The sequence below is a fragment of the Elephas maximus genome, chromosome 3 (assembly GCF_024166365.1).
Source record: "Elephas maximus indicus isolate mEleMax1 chromosome 3, mEleMax1 primary haplotype, whole genome shotgun sequence".
NCBI classification, from domain to species: Eukaryota; Metazoa; Chordata; class Mammalia; order Proboscidea; family Elephantidae; genus Elephas; species Elephas maximus.
Window position 1 is genome coordinate 48,589,681 of NC_064821.1, and position 22,445 is coordinate 48,612,125.

At 48.7% G+C, this 22,445-nt stretch overlaps 2 protein-coding genes across 7 annotated transcripts in view; one reads left to right on the forward strand and one right to left on the reverse strand.

Moving 5' to 3' along the window:
* The window catches only part of GPR157 (G protein-coupled receptor 157), a 53,704-nt gene extending 31,769 nt beyond the window's left edge, over window positions 1–21,935 (reverse strand). For all 6 annotated transcript variants that reach the window (XR_007516524.1, XR_007516523.1, XR_007516522.1 and 3 more), the window contains exons 1-2: window positions 21,455–21,935; window positions 1,710–1,923 (exon numbers count right to left, since the gene is read on the reverse strand). Coding sequence is in view for 3 of the 6 variants with exons in the window: in XM_049877839.1 (XP_049733796.1) it covers window positions 1,710–1,923; window positions 21,455–21,837 (597 nt within the window). In the remaining 3 variants the exon portion in view is untranslated. The remainder of the gene's footprint in view (window positions 1–1,709; window positions 1,924–21,454) is intronic.
* Window positions 21,836–22,445, forward strand: part of LOC126071268 (collagen alpha-1(I) chain-like) — a 70,919-nt gene continuing 70,309 nt past the window's right edge. Inside the window, exons 1-2 of the mRNA XM_049875503.1 lie at window positions 21,836–22,052; window positions 22,161–22,330. Of these exons, the coding sequence (XP_049731460.1) occupies window positions 21,836–22,052; window positions 22,161–22,330 (387 nt within the window). The remainder of the gene's footprint in view (window positions 22,053–22,160; window positions 22,331–22,445) is intronic.

Below are 22,445 nucleotides of genomic sequence, written 5' to 3' on the forward strand. Positions count from 1 at the left end.
CCCCACTAGGCCTCGTTTTTCTTGCAGAGCTGTAACAGGGGGTCCATTCCCACATGCAGGGGTCAGCCTGACAGGCACAGTCCCCCAGCTTCCCACCCTGTGGGGACTGGGGCGAAAAAGAAGATACATAAGGGTACTTCGAGGGGGCAGTCCTGGACAGAGCCTGGCAGAGCTCCCAGGAGCCTGGATCCTTCCCTGGGCAGTAGAAAGCAGGAGGAGCAGGGATGGGCACTGTGTCCCAGGGCATCAGGGAAAATGTGCCAGAAGACAAGAGTAATTGCAGACCGAGTATAAGTCCTGATGGACACTAGAGCAGCAACTCCACCCAGCTGGAAGAGGGCCGCAGGGCTGGTGGGGGGATCAGTTCATTTCCGTGTCAAAAGAGAACCGGGACTCCCGCCTGGAGAAGCACAGGGAGGGGACGAGGTGTCCTGACGGCACAGACAGCTGCTGGAGGGAGCATCCTCTGAACTCAGGAACAGCTGCAGAGCCAAAAGTACACCCTGAAAGACCGGACATACCTTTCTACAGTTTCAGCCTCTGCAGACTCAGGTGGCAATAGAAACTCAGGGGAGCTCACCAGCAAGCCTGCAGAGCTGAGCTTGCAAGCCTCATTCAGGGCATCCCATCTGAACCTCTCTGACCAGGCACCTGCTACCTTTTGTCTTTTCTTATAATTCCTTTCGCCATCGGCCTCTCTCCGGGAGGGCGGGACCCACATCTGACTCCATGGTAAACACACACTGTGCTTTTGTATGCAGAAGACACTCAATAAAAATGTATCAGCTGCGTGGCCAGGTGGATCAGTGGGTGGATTCATCAAAGGCCTTTTGGGTAGTAGTTTGCCTGTGACTAGAAGGAAGCCCAGGTTACATCGGCAGAGCTGGCAGAACAAGGAACAATCTGGCCAAATTATAAGAGGAAAACCACTCTTTCTTAGACTTCCTGGCAGCCCAGCCTATGGATCTATGAATTCCTGGGTGCCTGAAAAGTCTACCACTTATTAAAAACCAGTTGCCACTGAGGCAATTCCAACTCATGGCGACCTCATGTGTCAGAGTAGAATTGTGCTCCATGAGGTTGGTTTTCAGTGGCTGTTTTTTGGAAGTAGATTGCCAGGCCTTTCTTCTGAGGCACCTCCGAGCACAGACCTCTAGCCTTTCTGTTAACAGCTTAGTGCAGTAACTGTTTGCACCACCCAGGGACTCCCTACCATTTATTATGTAATGTTAATGGCCAAGGGTAAATAGGTGAGTTATTTGCATCGCTGATAAATTCCACAGTCCTTCCTTCTCAGGGGTATCTCAGGTCAATTTTGGGATACATTCTCACCTTTCATCTAAATTCCTTTCAAGTTTAAGTATGTGCTGCAGTCTGTCCACCAGGAGGCAGTAGAGGGCTGTGGCCGAGGGCACAGAGTCTGAGAGCAGCTCACTCCTGGGGAGCTGCTTGAGTCTGGAAACCCAAACACCCAGTACCGTCTGGGCAGGCCCCTTAATCCCTGTAAGCTTCAATTTCCCCATCTACAAATAGAGGGATAACAGGACCTGGCTCCTGAGAGGGCTGTGAGCAAATGAGACAACCTGTGTAATAAAGTATGTAGTCACTCTGGCCTGTTACTAGTTCTGTCCCCACAGACACGGCCTGTCCTCTAGGGTGGCCGACCCTGCACCTCTGTGGGTTCCCCAGGGCTGCCATGGCACACCTACCGCCCTGTTAATGTGCTTCTTGATGAGGATGTAGATCACAGGCAGTGTGACGTAGGCCAGTAGCTCCCACAGCTTCCCAGTCAGCAGCATCCACAAGGCGCGGTCCTCAGCCTCCAGGTCAATCCAGCACCAACCCACAGAAACATCCGAGGCATCGTAGCCAATCTTCTTCAGCGAGACGGCGGCCACAGTGATGGCCAGAGGAACCCCCCAGCTGAGGAATACAAGCAAAAGGGAGCACTGAGGCCAGGCTAAGGCTTCTAGCAAAATAAAAAAATAAAATAACCCCAAACCGAACACATTGTTATCAAATCGATTCCAGCTCACGGTGACCCCAGGTGTTACAGGATAGAACTGTGCTCCACAGGGTTTCAAGGCGGTGATCTTTATGGAAGCAGATCACCAGGACTTTCTTGCACTGTGCTGCTCGGTGGGTTAGAACCATCAATGGTTAATAGTTCAGTGCAAACCGTTTGCACCACACAGGGACCTAGCAAAAAACCAGCAAGGGCAGAAACCACTAGTGATACTCTTTAGAGAGGGAGAGCCATTCCCTCCAAAGCCCAGATCAGACAATGTCCCTAGAAAATAAAAAGAGGCAGATATCCTCAACCCACTGACTCAGGAAGGTGGAGCAAAGGAGACTCATGTCACCTGGTCCCAGCTCAGCTCTGCCCAAGACTTGCCACGCCCACTCTACCAGCATCCAGTAAGGGAACTCGGGGGTCCTGGCCTCCTGTCTGGACACCTTCACAACCCCCAGGAGGCCTGGTTCTAACTTAGAGTTCCACGACTCCTCAGAGGTTCACACTGGAGTGTGTGCACAGGGCTGCCTGGCTCCCAACACAGCCCAGGGGCCCATGCACCGGCACGAGCAGGTAAACACCAGCCTGCACACCCACTCATCCACATCCCATGGACAGCCAGCCCCGCTGGCCAGCCCCAAGCCTAGGGATGCACACACTGGTGGCTCAGGTGGTTTGGGTAGGGGATTCCAAGCACCTGCAGCATGATCTAGGAGAGGGATCGTGGGCTTTGGGTGGGCTCATCCCCTCAGCCCTGAGGACTACTGATCCTACGGGGAGCAGGTGTAGCTGGTAAGGGCCAAAAGCATAAAGCTCAGGAAAGGGTCCCCTCAGCCCCCTCCGAGGGCAGTCCTGGGCTCAGCTTTCTGGCACTCCCACCCCACGACCCCACAGCCAGGATTAGGTCCAAGCCTGGGCCCCTTCTCAATGGTCCCTGCACCACTCCCCTCCTTACCTAGTACCAGCGGCTATCGAGTCAATTCTAATTCATGGTGACCCCATGTACATCAGAGTAGAACTGTGCTCCATAGGGGTTTCAGTGGCTGACTTTTTAGAAGTAGATCAACAGGCCTTTCTTCCAAAACACCTCTAAAAACCACTGCCATTGAGTCGATTCCAACTCATAGCCACCCTATAGGATAGAGTAGAACTCTCCTATAGGGTTTCCAAGGAGTGGGTGGAGGATTCCAACTGCTGGCCTTCTGGGTAGCAGCCGAGGTCTTAACCACTAGACCACCAGGGCTCCAAAGCACCTCTGGGTGGGCTCAAACCTCTAACCTTTTGGTTAGCAGCCAAGCGTGTTAACTGTTTGCACCACCCAAGGACAATGTCCCACAATGGGGGTGCTTCAGTGGTAGAATCTCACCTTCCATGTGGAAGACCCAGGTTTGATTCTTGGCCAATGCACCTGCTGTACAGCTACTACCTGTCTGTCAGGGGAGGCTTGGTTGTTGCTATCATTCTGAACAGGTGTCAGCAGAGCTTCTAGACTAAGATGGACTCGGAAGAAAGGCCTGGTGCTCTACTTCCAAAAATCAGCCAATGAAAACCCTATGGATCACAAATGGTCCAATCTGCAACCAGTCATGGGGATGGCATGGGACCAGGCAGCATTTTGTTCCTCTGTGCCAGGGGTTGCCATGAGTCTCCTCCTTACAAAACAGCTTAAACTGGCCAGGGGGGACAGACACTGCTCTGTTGGGCTCCTGTGAGAGGCTATAGAGGAACAGGTAAGAGCTTGGATTGCTGGGTCCAAATCTAAACTCTGCCCCAGCTGGGCAAGTTAGTCAACCTCAAGGCATGATGAGGATAACAGTACCTATCACAGAGAATCTCCATGGGTCATTCTGAGGTTAATGAGTTAACACACGTGCAGTGCACAGACCCATGTCCAGTAAGCCTGTCAAATATGCAGGTGTCACTACTATTACAACCGTTGTTATTAGAGAGGGTGTCTTGATGCCCCAAGATTCACGACACAGTAGAGGCACCAACACTACGGGAGGCCTCTGTGCATTTCTGCCTCCAGGAAGAGGACACAAGTGACTATGTCATGAGTCCTTGGGTGGTCCAAACGGTTCATGCTCTCGTCTGCTAACCAAAACAGAGGTTCCAGTCCACCTGGAGGCACCTCGGAAGGAAGACCTGAAGGTCTGCTTCCAAATATTCAGTCACTGAAAATCCTATGGAGCACAGCTCTACTCTGACACACAGGGGGTCGCCATGAGTCAGAATGGGGTCCACAGCAGTTGGTTTGCCTACGTCATACAGAGGTCAGTGTCCCGGAGAACCAAGCAGTATGTAATCAGGAATCCAACTGTCATATCAGCAATAAGGTACGTAGGTCAGCTCTTGTTTATAGTCTGGGAGCTCTGTGTTATGAAATATTGGCTCATTCTTACAGAACGGTGTAGAAGAACAAGATCAATTCTCCATGTTAATCACCAGACTGGGCTAGGTGAAGTACTGTGTTTTGATAAGACCCTCCCAAGTGCTGCAGGACTGGTGGAGGGTAGAAGGTGGGAGGACAATGAAAAGGAGACCATCTTACAAAGCGTATGAAGCTTCTAGAACCCAGGGCTATGTTTGACGTTCCTCTCTCCCCTCTGCAAGGACACTCAGGAGTGCAAGGAGAAGCCACATCTCAGCGGCTGCTCCTCAACAGCCCGGATGTAGGAAGCAACTTGTCCTCTTTGAAGTCATAAAGGCACAGAAGTGGGAAAGAAACACAAAAGTGAAAGGATCATGAGGAAGGTACCAGGTTACACTCAGGAGTTTGTCTACTTTAAATGCTTGTTCTGTGCAAAGTTATCTATTTGATAAGTTAATATAACATATTGTCAAACTGTTTCATTTTAATAAAGGGCTGCTAACTGAAAAGTTAGAGGTTCAAGTCCACCCAGAGGTGTCTTGGGAGAAATGCCTGGTGATCTACTTCTGAAAAACCAGCCATTGAAAACCCTACAGGGCACAGTTCTACTCTGACACGCATGGGGTCACCAGAGTCGGAATCTACTCAATCAAAAAACAAAAAACCAAACCCGATGTCATCGAGTCAATTCTGACTCATACTCAAAAGCAACTAGTTATTTTGAAAACTCATGCTGACCCGGGATATGCCACAGCTAGGAGCCCTGGTGGCACAAACGGTTAAGTGCTTGACTGCTTACCAAAAAGATAGCAGTTCGAACCTGCCCAGTGGCTCTGTGAGAGAAAGACCACTCAATCTGTTTCCATAAAGATTACAGCGGGAAAACCCTATGTAGGCAATTCGACTCTGCCCTACGAGTTTGCTGAGAGTCAGAATCAACTCGACAGCACCTGGCAACAACAACATGAGCTCTGGAAGGGCAAAGGCCCAGATGGTTCTTTCTCAATCTCAGGCATCTAGAACAGTGCCTGGCACGTGGTAGGGGCAAAAAGAGGGCCCGCTGAATGAATAAATGAACAAAGGAATAAAAGAAAGAAGTCTGGATCAAGTGACAGAGGCAGCGTCCCCGATTCACGCCTCAAATACCCACTGCAAGACAAGTATTGAAGAGCAAGCACGAGGTTTTCAAAGGGCTGAAACGGCAATCCTAGAGCTGAGTGTCATTTCTCGTTGCTTGAGGGCTTACAAGATTCCTCCAGGAAATTCCGGGAAGGGGTGAAGCGCCGCATGTGAAGAAAGCGAGGATGGAGCTGACTCTCGCGATGAGTACAGCACCCCCTGCAGGCTGGGAGGGAGAACACAGCTGGGCAAGGCTGGTGGGAGGAGCACCACTCACAGTAGTCCCCGAATTCCTTCCTTCCCCCTTCCTCAGCATTCTGATTGCCCCTACAGGAAACACAGCCCCACACTTTATAACTTCAGGCTTGTAGTACTAAAGAAACATATTTCCTCTGCATTGTGTAGGAAATGGCCAGAAAAAAATAACGAGCAGACAGAGAGCGTTGAAAGGTCAAGAATGTGCGTTTGGGCCTTACATCAATGCTCACTGCAGCACTTTTCACAATAGTCAAAAGGCAGAAACAACCGAAATGTCTACCCACAGACGAATGGATAGAGTAGAACCACCCCACATGGTTTCCAAGGAGCGACTGGTGAATTCCAAATGCCGATCTTTTGGTTAGCAGATGTAGTTCTTAACCACTGCACCAGCACGGCTCCAATGGAATATTACACAGCCATAAAGAGAAATGGTGTTTTGATACATGCCACAATATGGATGAACCTAGAAAACATCATCCTGAGCGAAATAAGCCAGTCGCAAAAGGACAAATACTGTAGGATCTCACTTACATGAAATAAGCAAATATATGGAAACCCTAATGGCATAGTGGTTAAGTGCTACGGCAGCTGATCAAGAGATCAGCAGTTCAAATCTGTCAGGCACTCCTTGGAAACTCTATGGGGCAGTTCTACTCTGTCCTTATAGGGTTGCTATGAGTCGGAATCGACTTGACGGCAGTGGGTTTTTTTGTTTTTATAGAAACCAAAAATTATTAGTTGTTACCGGGGTGGGAAGGAAGGGAAAAAACTTAGGGGGTGTTATGTATTGAATTGTGTTCCCCCAAAATATGTGTTTTAAATCCTAACTCCTATACCTGAGGTTATAATTCCATTTGGGAATGGGTTTTCTGTTATGTTAATGAGGCAGTATTAGTATAGGGTGTGTCTTAAATTCATCTCTTTTGAGATATAAAAGCAGAGAAGGGGGAAGACAGATGCCAAGCCACTCGCAGACTGGGGAGGAACAAGGACTTCCTCCAGAGTGGACAGAGAGAGAAAGCTTTTCCCTAGAGCCAATGCTCCGAATTCAGACTTCTAGCCTCTCACTGTAAGAAAATAAATTTCTATTTGGTAGAGCCACCCCTTTGTGGTCTTTCTGTTATAGCAGCACTAGATAACTAAGACAGGGGGCAGTGAGTTTATGTTAATGGTGGTGGAATACTTCAGAAAAGGATAGTGACAAAGGTTGTGCAACATGAAGAATGTAATCAATGTCACTGAATTAGACATGGGGAAATTGTTCAATCAGTGAAGGGTTTGTTGGGTATATTTTCACCATCAATTAAAAAAAAAAAGACAAAACTGTCAGATTATCTAATGGAGTGAACGTTTTAGAGGAGTTAAAAAAAATAAAAAGAATGTGAGCTTGATCAGCAGGGAGTTGTTGTTTGAACTTGGGCACTGATGGCAGCCACCTTGGGGCTGGAAGCCTGGTGGGAGGTATTTAAGTGGGAGGTGGTGAGAAGAGCCAGAATCACAAAGCTGGTGGGAATGGGGTGGGAGGAATGCTCTCATAATCCCGTAAAGCAGGATCGACCAGACTCGGGACTTATAAATAGGACCAGCAATGTATGCATGAGTTACAGGCTCTCCAGAAAGAAGATGTATATATGCATGTGTGTATGTACGCACATATGTATGTATTTGCGTACATACACACGTACATACAATAGAAGTTTATTATACATTTTACTGATAGAAAGGATGTGTAACACACACTTTACAAATAAGACTAAAACACACAATACTCCTTATTGTAAATTCCATATGGCCAGTTGATTCTCATTGAGTGCTTCCCATGATTTTTGATGATCTCTGGTATCTAAAGCCAGCCTATGGTTGAAATTAGCAATTGAAAGTTCTACAGATGATTGTTGGCTGACGTTTTTGTTTACCTTAACAGGAAAGATGAAAGTGAAATAAGGAAGGCATAGAGGACAAGATGTATGTTGGAACCTCCTTCGTTCGTCAGTGACATGGGCAACTTTTGTGCTGAAGCTGATAATAGCTTTCAAACACCGGAAGCATATTTCCTGAATTCGTTCTGCCCTATGATACTGCCTCTTCTCACCACCTCCCACTTTCATACCTTTCCACCTGGTTTCCTACCCCAACATGGCTGTCATCCCTGCTTAAGTTCAGAGATGTAACTTAAAAGTAATGCTTTTAAATTTTATCTGTATTTTTAAGCATGTTCTCCATTGCTTTCTTAAGTCTAGACCAGAGGTCCGGTAAACTATAGATAGCCCTCACACCAAATCTGGCCGAAGGTCTGTTTTTTTTTAAATAAAGTTTTATTGGAACACTGACAGAACACAGCCACATTCGTTCATTTACATATTGTCTAGGAGCCCTGGTGGCACAGTGGTTAAGAGCTTGGCTAGTAACTCGAAAGGGCAGCAGTTTGAACCCATCAGCTGCTCTGTGGGAGAAAGATGTGGCAGTCTGCTTCCATAAAGATTTATAGCCTTGGAAACCCTACAGAGCAGTTCTACTCTGCTCCAATGGGTTCCACAGGGTCACTATGAGTCAGAATCAACTTGATAGCAACAGGTTTGGGTTTGGTTTATGGCTTTGAAGGAGCCTATATGGCATAAGTAGTTTGCAATTGGCTGCTATCCAAAAGGTTAGTGGTTTGAACCCACCCAGCAGCTCCACAGAAGAAAAGTTCTGGCAATCTGCTTCCATAAAGATTACAGCCAAGAAAACCCTATGGAGCAGCTCTGCTCTGGAACACATGGGGTTGCCATGAGTCAGAGGCTGACTTGACAACAACAACATAGCTGCTTTTGTGCTACAACGGCAGAGTTGAGTAGCTGTGACAAAGATTGTATGGACCACAAAGCTGAAAATGTTTACTCTTTGGACCTTTACAGTAAGTTTGCTGAACGCTGCTCTATACAATCAACAAAACATTACATCAAGCCCTGATTTATAGTATCTGCCAATTTCCATGGTGTAAATACTCCCACCATGGCTGATTTCAAGCCACCAACATACATAGTGGGGAATAGATGTGCAGTAGGACACCATTCTACGGTATTTCCACCATGCAGACGCAATAACCGGAAAAACCAAACCCACTGCCATCAAGCTGATTCCGACTCATAGCGACCCTATAATAGGACAGAGTAGAACTCCCCAGATGTAAATAACCTCTTTTTTTAGTATTTATTACTTTTTAAAAAAAATATAATTTACCCTGGTGGTATAGTAGTTAAGGGTCAGCTGCTAACCAGAAAGGTCGGTGACTAGAACCCATCAGACACTCTGCAGGAGAAAGATGCGGCAGTCTGCTCCATAAAGATTATGGCCTTGGAAGCCCTATGGGACAGTTCTACTCTGTCCCATAGGGTCACTTTGCATTGGAATCGACTCGACAGCAAGGGGCTTATAAATAATGTAATTTTTAATAATGGTTATGTTTAACAATTAACTCACAAAATTTCCAAAAATTTAACAATAGTGTCTTGCAAGTTGGCTTCAGCACCCCACTGGACAGGGGAAGTAAAGGATAAGGAGCTGAAGGTGCCCCAGGTTCTGAGCCTACAGGTTGAAGAGAAAGTCAGTATTCTTGGTAGCATCAGAGGAATAAGAGGAACCTGTTCTCTGGCCAGGTTGTCACCCCGAGGGGTTGTTGTTACCTGCCGTAGTCATCCCTGGACCCATGTCAACCCCATGCATAATGGAACAAAAAGCTGCCAGGTGTTGCGCCATCCCCACGATCAGTGAGAATTAGACCGTTGTGTTTTTAATGGCTGAATTTTGGAAGTAGATCGCTAGGCTTTTTTTCCTAGTCTGTCTTAGTCTGGAAGCGCCGCTGAAAACATACAGCATCGTAGCCACACACAAGCCTTCACTGATAGTCGGGTGGGTGGTGGCCGTGCATGAGATGCACTGGCCAGGAATCAACCCTGGGTCTCCCGCGTGGAAGGTGTGAATTCCACCACTGCCTCCACTCCGCAGGGTAAAAACCAAAACAGCCAAACCCACTGCTGTGGAGTCAACTCCAACTCATGGCAACACTATGTGCTGCAGAGTAGAACTGTGTGCCATAGGGTTTTCATAGCTATGGCCTTTTGGAAGCAGACAGATTGCCAGGGCTTTGTTCCAAGGCACCTCTGGGTGGGTTTGAACTGCCAACCTTTTGGTTAGAAGCCTAGCGCTTAACCGTTTGCGCCACCCAGGGCCTCCTCCCTAAGGGGTAAATGGTGTTAATATGGCAAGCACTCCACAAAGACATGTGTGACATAATTCCTACTTTCCAAAAGTATATACTTCAACTTTCTGACATATACCACCTAACGCTTCTTTTCCCTCCAAAAAAAAAAGACCACCAAGCAAAAACTAAAGTCAGAACAAGTAAGATATAGCTTATTAAGAGCCCACGTGAAAAAGACTAAGGGATATAGTTGATGACAACCTAGAAGCTCTTGTGGTCCGAGGGGCATTGTGGGGGCGCCCTGATGCTGGGATGCCCAGATGTGGGTAGTTGAGAACCACCAACAGTTCGTCCTGCCTGCCTCCAGGTGGACACCTGCGACCACACTCTAACCCTGAGACTGGCAGACTGGTACCAGGGCAAGTCACCTGGGGAGCTACCCTCCAATGTGTCAAGTCTTAAAGAGGTCCCATTAAAAGACAACACACAATACAGGAGAGGTCAGCACAACTGGACCAAACCAAAAGCAGTTTCCTGAATAAACCGAATGCTTCGAAGACCAGAGTAGCAGGGGCAGGGGTCTGGAGACCATGGTTTCAGGGGACATCTAGGTCAATTGGCATAATAAAATCTATTAAAGAAAATATTCTGCCTCCCACTTTGGTGAGTGGCATCTGGGGTCTTAAACGCTAGCAAGTGGCCATCTAAGATGCATCAATTGTTCTCAACCCATCTGGAGTAAAGGAGAACGAAGAAGACCAAAGACATAAGGTAGTTATGAGCCCAAGAGACAGAAAGGGCCACATAAACCAGAGACTACATCAGCCTGAGACCAGAAGAACTAGATGGTGCCTGGCTACAACTGATATCTGCCCTGACAGGGAACACAGCAGAGAATCCCTGATGGAGTAGCAGAACAGTGGGATGCAGACCTCAAATTCTCATAAAAAGACCAGACTTAATGGTCTGACTGAGACTAGAAGGACCCCAGAAGTCATGGTCCCCAAACCTTCTGTTAGCCCAAGACTGGAATCATTCCCAAAGCCAACTCTTCAGACAGGGATTGGACTGGAGTATAAGACAGAAAAGGATACTGGTGAGGAGTGAGCTTCTTGGCTCAAGTAGACACATGAGACTATGTGGGCAGCTCCTGCCTGGAGCTGAGATGAGAAGGCAGAGGGGGACAGAAGCTGGCTGAATGGACATGGGTAGAGAGGAGGAGAGTGCTATATCATTAGGGGGTGAGCAACTAGGATTACATAGCAAGGTGTATATAAATTTTTGTATAAGAGACTGACTTGATTTGTAAGCTTTCACTTAAAGCACAACAAAAAAAAATTTTAAAAAGGGGGTTAGGTGGCTGGAAGAAAGGTCAGGAGGCACCCTGTTGTCATGGTTGTTGTTAGTTGCTGCTAAGTCGATTCTGACTCATGGTGACTCCATGTGTTACAGAAAACTGCTCCGTGGGATTTTCTTGGCTGAAATCTTTACAGAAGCAGATCGCCAGGTTTTTCTCCCGCAGTACCGCTGGGTGGGTTCAAATCGTCACCCTTTAGGTAAGCAGTCCAGTGCAAACCATTTGCCTCACCTAGGGATGTTGGAGGAGTCCTGCTGGATCCTAAAATGCTCAGGACTGCCAGTGGAAGCTTCCTCAAGAGGCCAGGTGACTAGGTACAGGGGCTCTGAGAAAGGTGGTTGGGCTGCAGTGACGTGGGCTAAAGCAGGTAACCCAGGAGGCCCCGCCTCTCCAAGCCTTCGACTCAGAGACTGAGGGAAAAGCCACAGCAAGGGCTGCTTAGCTGGAGGAAGTGGGAGCGCCACACCCTGAAAAGAACCCCTCAGTTGGAAGGGGTACTCTTGCTTCTCTTGGAGCTGCCTGGGCCTAGTTTCTGACTTGTGTTTGCCCAGAAACTGGGGTCAGCCTCCCATGTCCGTGCCCTCCCCCAAGAGGCTTCCTATAAAATATATATATATATAATGGGGGGGCGGGGAGTGGAGTGCTCCAGGGCAGGGGATCAAAAATCCTCCCAGAGGCAAACGGATGAATCAAAAAGTTCCCACCCCAACCCCCACTGCACCCAGTCTGGCAGAACTGGGGTTGAGGTGCTGGAGTGCTGGTAAGCTTAGGGGAAGGATAAGCTGACAAAGAGCCATTCAGCTGTCAGGAGCTCCATGCTTCTTGGAACGCGGCTTCTTTGGTTTTTAATTCTCCTTCAGAGAACTGAAACTAGAAGTACCCACGTAGGATGAGCCACAGGCGAGCACGCCATTCTCTGAAGCCTGAATTCCCCGGCATTTGACCAGTGACCTGTCCCCAGAATAGCTGCACTCTGGGCTTAGCCAACACCTTCCCACGGAGATGGATCCCTCGGTGCGTCCAGCTCTGCCCAGCTGGGGATCTTGTGTCATGTGTTCCTGGAACCTCACCCACCAGTTAGCATTAGGGGGACATTACACATCATGCACAAACGGGAGAGATTCACTATGAAGCCATCAACTGATTTTCAAAGAGGTTTTGCCACCTTTCCCCGGCCACGCTCAGCCATCAGATGTCATCCGCACAAAGGGTCTGGAGGTACGGGGCTACTGTCATTTGCCCTGACACTGGATTCCTGTACTTTTTCTCTCCCCGAGGACCTCACTTTTCCTCCAGATCTTTTGGGGTTGGCACCTGCTGGGGGATAAAACAAAGAGGCCTTCCCCCTTTCTGTGCTGGTCTGCGGACTGTGGCCTGTTGAAAGCCTTGAACGTTAACATAACTCAAAATGCGCTTTGAGCACAAAACTATCCTGCAACAATGTGTCAATTGAGAGAACTCTTCGGAAAGCAGGACCCGGAAGGGCCCAGAGGAGAATCCAGCTGCAGTTTGCAACGGATCACAAGGCACAGGGCAGCCTGGAGGGTCCTTCCCCGGAACAATGGGCACTCATTGTCAAGTGTGTGGGGCAGAGGGATGGGATGTGGATGTGGGAGAAGGTCAAGGAGTCAGCCACTGGGCCAGGCCACGGGGTCACAGCACAGTATTGGCTGCAGAAGGGGGGAGGATGTGCAAAAAGACACGCTCACACCTGGTACCCGCTTCTGTGGCCTGGCTCTCGTGGGCATCAGGGGGCCAACCCGCAATCACTCAGAGATGCCCTTCCCACCCACCCAGGTTCTGGCAGTGTCTAAGTTTGCCCTCAGGGGAGCGGCGGGTCAGTGGTAGAATTCTCGCCTTCCACACGAGAAACAAGGGTTCAATTTCCAAACGGTGCACCTCATGCGCGGCCACCAGCCGTCTGCCGGTGGGGGACTGTGTGCTGCTGTAATGATGAACAGGTTCCAACAGTCTCTGGACTAAGATACACTAGGAAGAAAGGTCTGGTGATCTATTTCTGAAAAATCGGCCCATGAAAACCCTAGGGATCACAAGGATCCAACCTGCAACCGAACATGGGGATGGTGCAGGACTGGGCAGCGTTTTGTTCTTTCTGTGTGCTCAGGGTCGCCACAAGTCAGGGCTGACTCGGGGCAGCTGACAACCAGAAGAGCACTGACAGCCGTGGGGTGCCATTCCTGCAGCAGCTGCATTCATCCCTCATTCAGCCACCGCCTGCTCGGGCCGTGTCCAAGATGGCCCAGCTCTGCCCTGAGGTCTTGTCACCAGCCCCGCGGGCACTCTGGTTTTGGCTTAGAGAACTTTCCCTTCCAAAGCCCACATTTCCCCTTTCCTCTTCATGGGAACTTTCCACTCCCTGCAGGTATTTAATTCTCTTCCAGAGAACTGAAACTAGAAGTACCACACGGGATTAGCCACCAGTGAGCACACGGTTCTCCGAGGCCTGAATTCCCTGGCATTTGTCTAGTGACCTGTCCCCAGAATAGTGGCAGCCTGGGTTTACCCAACAACTCCCCACAGAGATGGGTGTGATCTTTATAAAAAGCAGGTCAACATGTCTTTCTCCAGCTGAGCCGCTGGGTGGGTTCAAATCACCAACCTTTCAGTTAGCAGTGGAGTGCTTAACCCTTGCACCACCAAAACTCCTTGGAGATCTATGCTATGCTACCTCAATAGCTAAGATGTGGTAAAGGGACTACCTAAGTACACTGCTTTCCCTTGAACGCTGAATGTTTTCACACAACCTTCCAAAACCAATCTTACTGCCATCCAGTCTAATTCATAGAGACCCTAAAGGACAGGGTAGAACTGCCCCATAGGGTTTCCAAGGCTATAAATCTTTACAGAAGCAGACTGCCACATCTTTCTCCCACAAAGGGGCTGGTGAGCTCAAACCGCTGACATGTCAGCAGCCGAGCACTTACCCACTGCGCCACAAGCGCTCTTCCACACGATCTTAAAAGGCAATAAAAACCAAAAAAAAAAAAAAAAAAAATCCACTTCCAAATGCTGTCAAAATCAATTGGTGCTAAAAATCCTTGCAGGTAAAGCTTGAGAAGGATCTGTTTCCATAAAGATTATAGCCAAGAAAACCCTTCTGGGCGATTCTATTCTGTCATATGGGATGACTATGAGACGAAGTCTACTGGGTGGCACCTAACAACAACAACAGCAGCAACAGGATATTTATATAGTCTCAAATATCTCTCAACAAGATACCTATTCATTACAAAAGGAAAAAATAGTAACTTTACAGTGGGGCAACCTGGCAATCATCCCGTTAACCAAGTGCTCAAAGTTAACGTTACCAGTAATAGAACAAATCAAAGTGTCCTGCTACCTGACCCATGGAACAGCAAGAACATGACATGCTATTCTTACCAAGAATACATAACCTGAATCCACAAGAAAACATTGGACAAATCCAAACTGAGGGACATTCTACAAAATAACTAGACCCAGTTGTACTCTCCAAAACATCAGAGAAACGAAACACAAAAAAGACAAAATAACTAGACTGAAGGCATGAGCTGGGATTTTCTTTTGCTATAAGAAACTTTTTAAGATGACTGACTAAATCTCAATAAAGTCCGAAGAGTATTGTTCAATGTTAATTTCCTACTTTTGGCAAGTGTATGTGGTACAGTCTCTTGGAAATACACACTCAAGTATTTAGGGGCAAGGGGGAATCATATCTGCAATTTAACTCTCAGATAGTTCAGGAAAACAAATTGGGGGAGAAGGTAAAGCTAACGCGGTAAAATGTTAACATTTGGGAAATTGGGAAAATTAAAAATATTGTCAAATTATATCGCAATAAAAAAATTCTTGTCAAGGCCAAGAGACAAGATATAATTCCAAAAGGAGCATTGAACTTAGAGTCAGTCAACACTGGGTTCTAATCCTGAGCCTTCCGCCAAGCTGTGTGGCCTTGGACAAGTCAGGGCCCTTCTCAGAACTAGTCTTCGAGGCTATGAATGTCGGGTAACTACCCTACCCATCTCATAAGGTTACTGTGTTGATCAGATGGGCTTAACGAATGGGTCGGCACATTGCAAACCATTGAGCCAGATGCAGCTCATGATGAAATAGAAATTTCCTGAGGACGAAGTCTAAGCTTCCCTTCTTCTCCAATAAGGAAAAAAAACATTGCCATAAACGGAACCCTTCATAACTGGGCATGGTGTAATAGGAAGGGCCTTAGGGAGCCATGGGAACTTGTGCATACGCAAGACTCTCTCTCCTTTCTACATGGTTGTAATCAGTTTTACAGATGGCTTTTTTTTTTTTTTTACCTAACATTATACTGTAGCATTTTAAAAACATGGTTTATAGTGTTCACAATCAGTATTTAATAGATGCATAACATCTCAAGGGAGTGGGCTGTAACGTACTGTTACCTTCCTGTTGGACATTTGGGTTGCTTCCAAATTCTTAATATTGTAATGAAGCCACCACAAACTGCTCTGTACACACAGCTTTGTACACAGTTTAGATTATCTCCTTAGACTATATCCCCAGAAATAGGATTACTGGATCAAGGGTCTAAACCAAATACTTTCTAGAAGGATTATTCTGATTTACACGGCAAATAATAATGCAGGAAAATACCTGCTTCACTGGTATTTAGCACATTAGTATTCTGCCTAATTTTTTTTCTTCCAATTCAATGAGGAAATTGTACCTCATTGTTATAACCTGTAGTTTTTTCAGTATTAATGAGTCTAATCTTATCCCCAAGGAGCCCTGGTGGCACAGGGGTTAAGTGTTCAGCTGCTAACGGAAAGGTCAGCGATTTGAACCCACCAGCCACCCCACGGGAGAAAGATGTGACAATCTGCTTCTGTAAAGATTTGCAGCCTTGGGACCCCTATGGCGCAGTTCTACCCTGCCCTGTGGTCACTATGAGTTGTGATCAACTCAACTGCAAAGGGTTTAATCTTTTTCCCATATATACTTATCAACTGCTTTTACTGTTCTCTCTGAATATGTCCTTTGCTTATTTACCAGGATATTTTGCGACTATTTTTATCAGCTCATAAAAACTCTTTATAAAATAGAGATAACAACCTTTCATTTTGTCATACTTTAAAATACTTTAATACTGGAAGGTTTAAAGAAGAGGATTGATTTTCAGTGGTTTAAAATGGCTAAACAGTGGACAGATCATATAGTTTCTGTCTAAAGTCAGAACTTCTCACACCAACGGATCCTTCATTAACAATAAACTAATTAATACTCCCAAGGAATATGTTGGCGAGTCCTTTGCAAGATCTTTGGCAGTACATTTGGGGAAGCTGACACAAGTGGTTAAGTGATGGGCTAATTAACCAAAAGTTTGGCAATTCAAACCCACCCAGCGGCACCGCAGAAGATAGGCCTAGTGATCTACTTCCGAAAGGTCACAGCCTTGAAAGCCCTATGGAACAGTTCTACTCTGAACACATGAAGTCACTATGCGTTGGAATTGACTCAACGGCAACTAACAACAATGAGGTCAACAAATGAACTTGTTATACAGGTCTTACCCAATTCCCTTTGACTAGCAAAGTCTGGGTTTAGCACTCAGCTGCCAACCAAAAGGTTGGCGGTTCGAACCCACCCAGCGGGTCCACAGGAGAAAGACATGGTGATCTGCTCCCATAAAGGTAACAGTCTAGAAAACCATACAAGGCAGTTCTACTCTGTCACATGGGCTCACTATGAGTTGAAAATTGACTTGACAGTACCTGACAACAAAACAACAACAGCAAAGTCTGAGTGCTGACTTCTTACAGAGAACTCTGAGGAATGAATTGTCAAACACACTCCCTAGCTTAAATACAGGTAATTTTTTTTTAAAAGAAGTTGGGTGGATCACATTCAACAAACAGGGCAAACAATTCTTTTTCATGGCCAGAAAGGGATACATAGACTTTCCTAGAAGGAAGCTGTTACGGATTGAATTGTCTCCCCTCAAAATGTGTATTAATTTGGCTAGGCCATGATTCCCAGTATTGTGTGGTTGTCCACCATTTAGTGACCTGATGTAATTATCTTATGTGTTGTAAATCCTAATCTCTGTGATGTTAATGGAGCCCTACTGGTGCAGTGGTTAAGAGCTTGGCTGCTAACCAAAAGGTCGGCAGTGGGTCGCTAGAAGTCACAATCCACTCGACAGCAATGGATTTGGTTTTGTTTTGGTATGATGTTAATGAGGCAGGATTAGAGGTAGTTACGTTAATGAGGCAGGATTCAATCTACAGGATTAGGTTGTATCTTGAGTCAATCTCTTTTGAGATATAAAAGAGGCAAAGAGGAGAGGGACCCCCTACCACCAAACAAGAAGAGCCAGGAATGGAGCACATCCTTTGGATCTGGGGTCCCTGCTCTGAGAAGCTCCTAGACCAGGGGAATATTGATGACAAGGGCCTTCCCCCAGAGCTAATGGAGACAGCCTTCCCCTAGAGCTGACACCCTGAATTTGGACTTCTAGCCTTCTAAACTGTGGAAGAATAAATTTTTTGGTTAAAGCCACCCACTTGTGGTATTTCTGTTATAGCGGCACTAGATAACTAAGACAGAATTTGGTACCAGGAGAGTGGCGTGCTGCTCTAACAGATACCTAAAATGTAGAAGCAGTTTTGAAAATGTGAATGGGTAGAGGCTGGAAAAGCTTTAAGGTACCTAATAGCAAAAGCCTAGACTGCCATGAATAGACTGTTGGTGGAATTATGGACATCAGACAGTTCTGATGAGGGCTTGGAAGGAAGTGAGGAGAACTGTAACATCGAGACAACGCAGATGGCGAGAAGCAACAGCAGAGAAACGGCAGCAGCAGGACCAGCAGACTAAATGGTGCAGGATCTGACGCAGGGAGCAAGAGCGCTGACTCCTTTTGGGCAAGAGGCTTCTTGGCTGAGTGGGATGCCTTGTGCACTTATCAGTAGAGCTAGGCTTGCCAATCTGTGGAAGAAGAGAGCTGAGTGCCTTCTGGCTGAGGTTTACTGGCTGAATGGGTTGAGCTACAGAGCTCTGGAACACTTGCCAGAGCAGGGCAGATGCTGGGTGGGCCCAAGAGGCCCAAATGGCTGAGGGCACAAGGGGCTGATAGGGCAAGGGACTGAGAAGCAGAAGATGAAGAGACAAGGAGCAGAGGAAGCAGAGCTACCCTGGTCTCAAAGGGTAGGGCCATGACCTCCTCTGTTTCAAAGAGTCAGATCTTCACCAACTCATTTCTGCACTGTGGGGCTGCCGTTCACGAGTGCCAGAGGGATAGGACCAGATCCACTGCCCAAAGCTGATGGGGTGAGGCTTCCATGCCCAAGGGGCAGAAAAACGGGGACTGCTGGGCCCAGGGGGTAGGGTCGACACTCAGATGAACTAGGAGACTGGGGCCACCCAAATCCGAGGGAACAGAGTTGCCGTCTCAGTAGGCATAGAGGGTGGGGCTGAAACCCAGGGCCAAGGGGTCTCTACCCAGAATCCAGAGAATGTGGCTAATATCCAGAGTCTGGAGGACAGGGTCATTGCCTAAATGGTCTCAGAGAACAGAGAGTTATTCTCAAGCCTTGAGAGCTAATATAATGTGTTCTGCTGACTTGCTTGGTGCCTATTATCTCTTCTTTCCCTCTAATTTCTCCCATTTGTAATGGAAATGTCTACCTTGTGCCTGTCCAGCCCTTGTACTTTGGAAGCAGATAACCTGTATTCTAGATTTCACAAATGAAAAGGAATTTTGCCCCGGGATGGAATTTGGACTTGATTTAGGCTTTGGGGATGAAACGATGGGGTGAATGTGTTTTACATGTGGCAAGGACATGAATTTTTAGAGGCCAAGGGATGAAATGTTATGGATTAAATTGTGTCCCCCCAAAAATGTATATCAACTTGGCTAGGCCATGATTCCCAGTATTGTGTGGTTGTCTACCATTTTGTAATCTGATGTGATTATTTTATGTGTTGTAAATCCTAACCTCCGTAATGTTAATAAGGCACGATTAGAGGCAGTTATGTTAATGAGGCAGGACTCAATCTTCAGGATTAGGCTGTATTTTGAGTCAATCTCTTCTGAGATATAAAACAGAGAAGCAAGCAGAGAGGAGAGGGACCTCCTACCACCACGCAAGAAGAGCCAGGAGTGGAGAGCATTCTTTGAACCCAGGGTCCTGTGCTGAGAAGCTCCTAGATCAGGGGAAGATTGATGACAAGGACCTTCCCTCAGAGCTGACAGAGAGAGAAGGCCTTCCCCTGGAGCTGACGCCCTGAATTTGGACTCTTAGCCTTCTAAACTGTGAAAGAATAAATTTCTCTTTGTTAAAGCCATTCATTTGTGGGATTTCTATTATTAGCAGCACTGGATAACTAAGAGAGAGGCTTTTCCTATGCATAATAGAAAATCTCCCAAGAGCACTTGATAAGAAGGGAACAGAAGAACTCCTGACTCAGGTTTGTTAATAGTCTTCCTTTTGGACAAGTAGCTGTGCCAGGTTCTCTTGATCATCTAAAAAGCATATTGTATCCAATTTTTTAAAAAGGGACAAGAGTGAAGAGATTCTTGGTAAAAAGAAAAAGATCAAGTCTGGACTCCTCCAGTACAGGTGCATGCAGGTGTGCACGCAGGTTACCCACTACCCATTCCCACCAGCCCCCACCCACCAGCCCTGCCGTGGATGAGTCTTTGAGGCAGCATCCGGTCAGGTGGGATGCTGCAAAGAGGGGAAAGGTAGCCCTCTTTCTGTTGACCCCTGCAGCATCTGCAGCACTGCTAGAATCACAAAAGTGCCATGTTGACTTCAAGAGAGGAGAAGCAGGTCACTCGGTTTCCCAGGAACCAGCTGGCCTCTGTTCAGCAGCTCCAAGAGCTGGAGGTCAAATGATTCTTATGAGCTTGCGACCTCATTGCTGTTGTCACCCAGGTGACCTCTCTCTACCAAAGTGCTGACTGTCCTTTCAGTCCTTTGGAAAGTACTCAAGTTTTTAATAGAAGGGACCTATAATTACAGCAGTAGTCAGTGCTCTTAACTGGGGCAAATGAGTCCTAAGATTCCTGCCTGTGGTTCAGCCCAGACACCGTGAGATTTTGGCATCTTGAAATTTGGCATCTTTTTATTGCTGTATATATATATGTATACACACACACAAATGCACACACACACATAACACAACGTTTGCCGATTCCACATTTTTCAGGTTCACAGTTTAGCAATATCCATTACATTAACCATGTTGTGCCACCATCACCCATAATCGTTGCCAGAAATTTGGTATCCTAAAGGGGCCAACCTTCTTCCGTGAGGACTCCCTGATGAGGCGTCTCACCTGCCACACAGGTAGGACAGGGCTGGGTTTTCCCTCCACTCAGAGAGACCCCAGCCAGCTTGCTGCCTTCTTCTAAAGCAGCCCTCTGCCACTAACCTCAGTCTTAGAGTTGCTGAATTCTAGGAAGTCAAGATTACCAAGAACAGAAATACAAAGTGACCAGGCATGAAGTCTAGAGGTGAACAAAGGAAAAATTAAAAAAGAGAGAGAGAGAGAGAGAGAATCTTGTATATGTCACAGCTTACCCACTGCCATGGGGTCGATTCCAACTCATTTCACAGCTTAGGAGCTGCGGCCCTTGGAGTGGCTGAACCTGCCACACCCGCTGTGGCAGGGGCTGGAGAGATGGCACCGAATAGGGAGCCTGGCTCTATGGCCTGGGGCAGCCACCTACTCACCTCCCAGCCTGTGGACCAGCGCGTCTCCCATTGGGCAGCAGAGATGGCCGGAGTGCAGTGAAGCAGGGGAGAGAGGGCACGAGGTGTCCTCGCCAACTCCGCGGGCCGGGCTCCGAGAGCGAGCACTGACCCTCGCCTGCTGGGGGCTCAGCTGAGGGGTCACCTGGCTCCGGGAAGCTCAGGGATGGGGCAGGCAGAGAAGGGCGCCCTCTGCGGCGGTGTTCGGGGCAAGGCTGGCAGGGAGCCGCTCGCCCAGGGCTGCCCTAGGGGCACGGAGCAGGCACTGCCGCTGAGCGCCTAACCTCGGCGGGGCCACCTTTGGTCTGGGGGAGACGCGGCAGTCGGCGGGAGGCGCAAGCCACAGGAGGGGCCTGGCAGGGGGTCCACCAGGACCGGGGACTCAAGGAGAAGCAGCGCCGCCACCACCCACCTGACGACGTGGAAGGTGCAGAACAGGTGGTCGTACTGGGGTCCGCGCGCAGCGTGCACGATGCTGAGGTACAGGTAGAGGGCGATGGCCACGGTCCAGAAGAAGGAGCTGGTGTTGGCAAAGGTGGAGAGCGCGCCCTGCAGCACGCAGTCCCAGGAGGGCCCCGAAAAGTCCTGCAGTACCCCGTAGAAGTAGGAGGCGGCCGAGAGCAGGTCGGCCAGTGACAGGAAGAGCAGCAAGCGCCGCGCCCGGCTGCGCAGGTCCGGCCACAGGGCGTGCGTGGCCACCAGCAGGCCCGAGCCGAGCGCGGAAAGCGCGCACGAGAGCAGCACCACGACGCGCTCCGACGGCATCACCACCGTGGGCGGCGCGGGCGGCCGCATGGCCGGGCGGGAGCCGAGCGGGCAGGGGCCGCGGTGCCGAGAGGACAGAGTCCGCGCCGCCTGTACGGCCGCCACCGCCGCCGCAGTCTGGGCACCAGGGCGCCAGCGGCCCGCGTCCCGGCGCCCGCCCCGCCTGCGTCCCGCCCCTCCCGGCCCGGGCCCCGCCCCTCCCGGCCCGGGCCCCGCCCCTCCCGGCCCGGGCCCCGCCCCTCCCGGCCCGGGCCCCGCCCCTCGGCCGGCGTCCCCCGCCCCCGCCCCGCCCCCACACACCTTCCAGCCCTACCTACGCCCCCCCACGTCTTAATCCAGATCCCCAACCCCAGGCTCTCCCGACACGCTAACGTCCAGCCCTCACGCCCTGCCCACGCCCTCGCGTCCCACCACCACCCTTCGCCCGGGGGCCGCACACTCCGCCTCTGCGACTCAAGGGCGAGGTCCGGTCGCGTCCCCGCTACCCCTGCTCCTGTCCGGCAACGGGAACGTCCAAATCAGTGTATGTTGTGTTGGATGGGTGGCCGCCTCTTCCTTCTGTACCGAAAATTCCCCGGGAGCGCGGTCCTCACTCCTTAAGCCGGATGGCCGCGTTCGCAGAGGCTTATTTCAGGGTG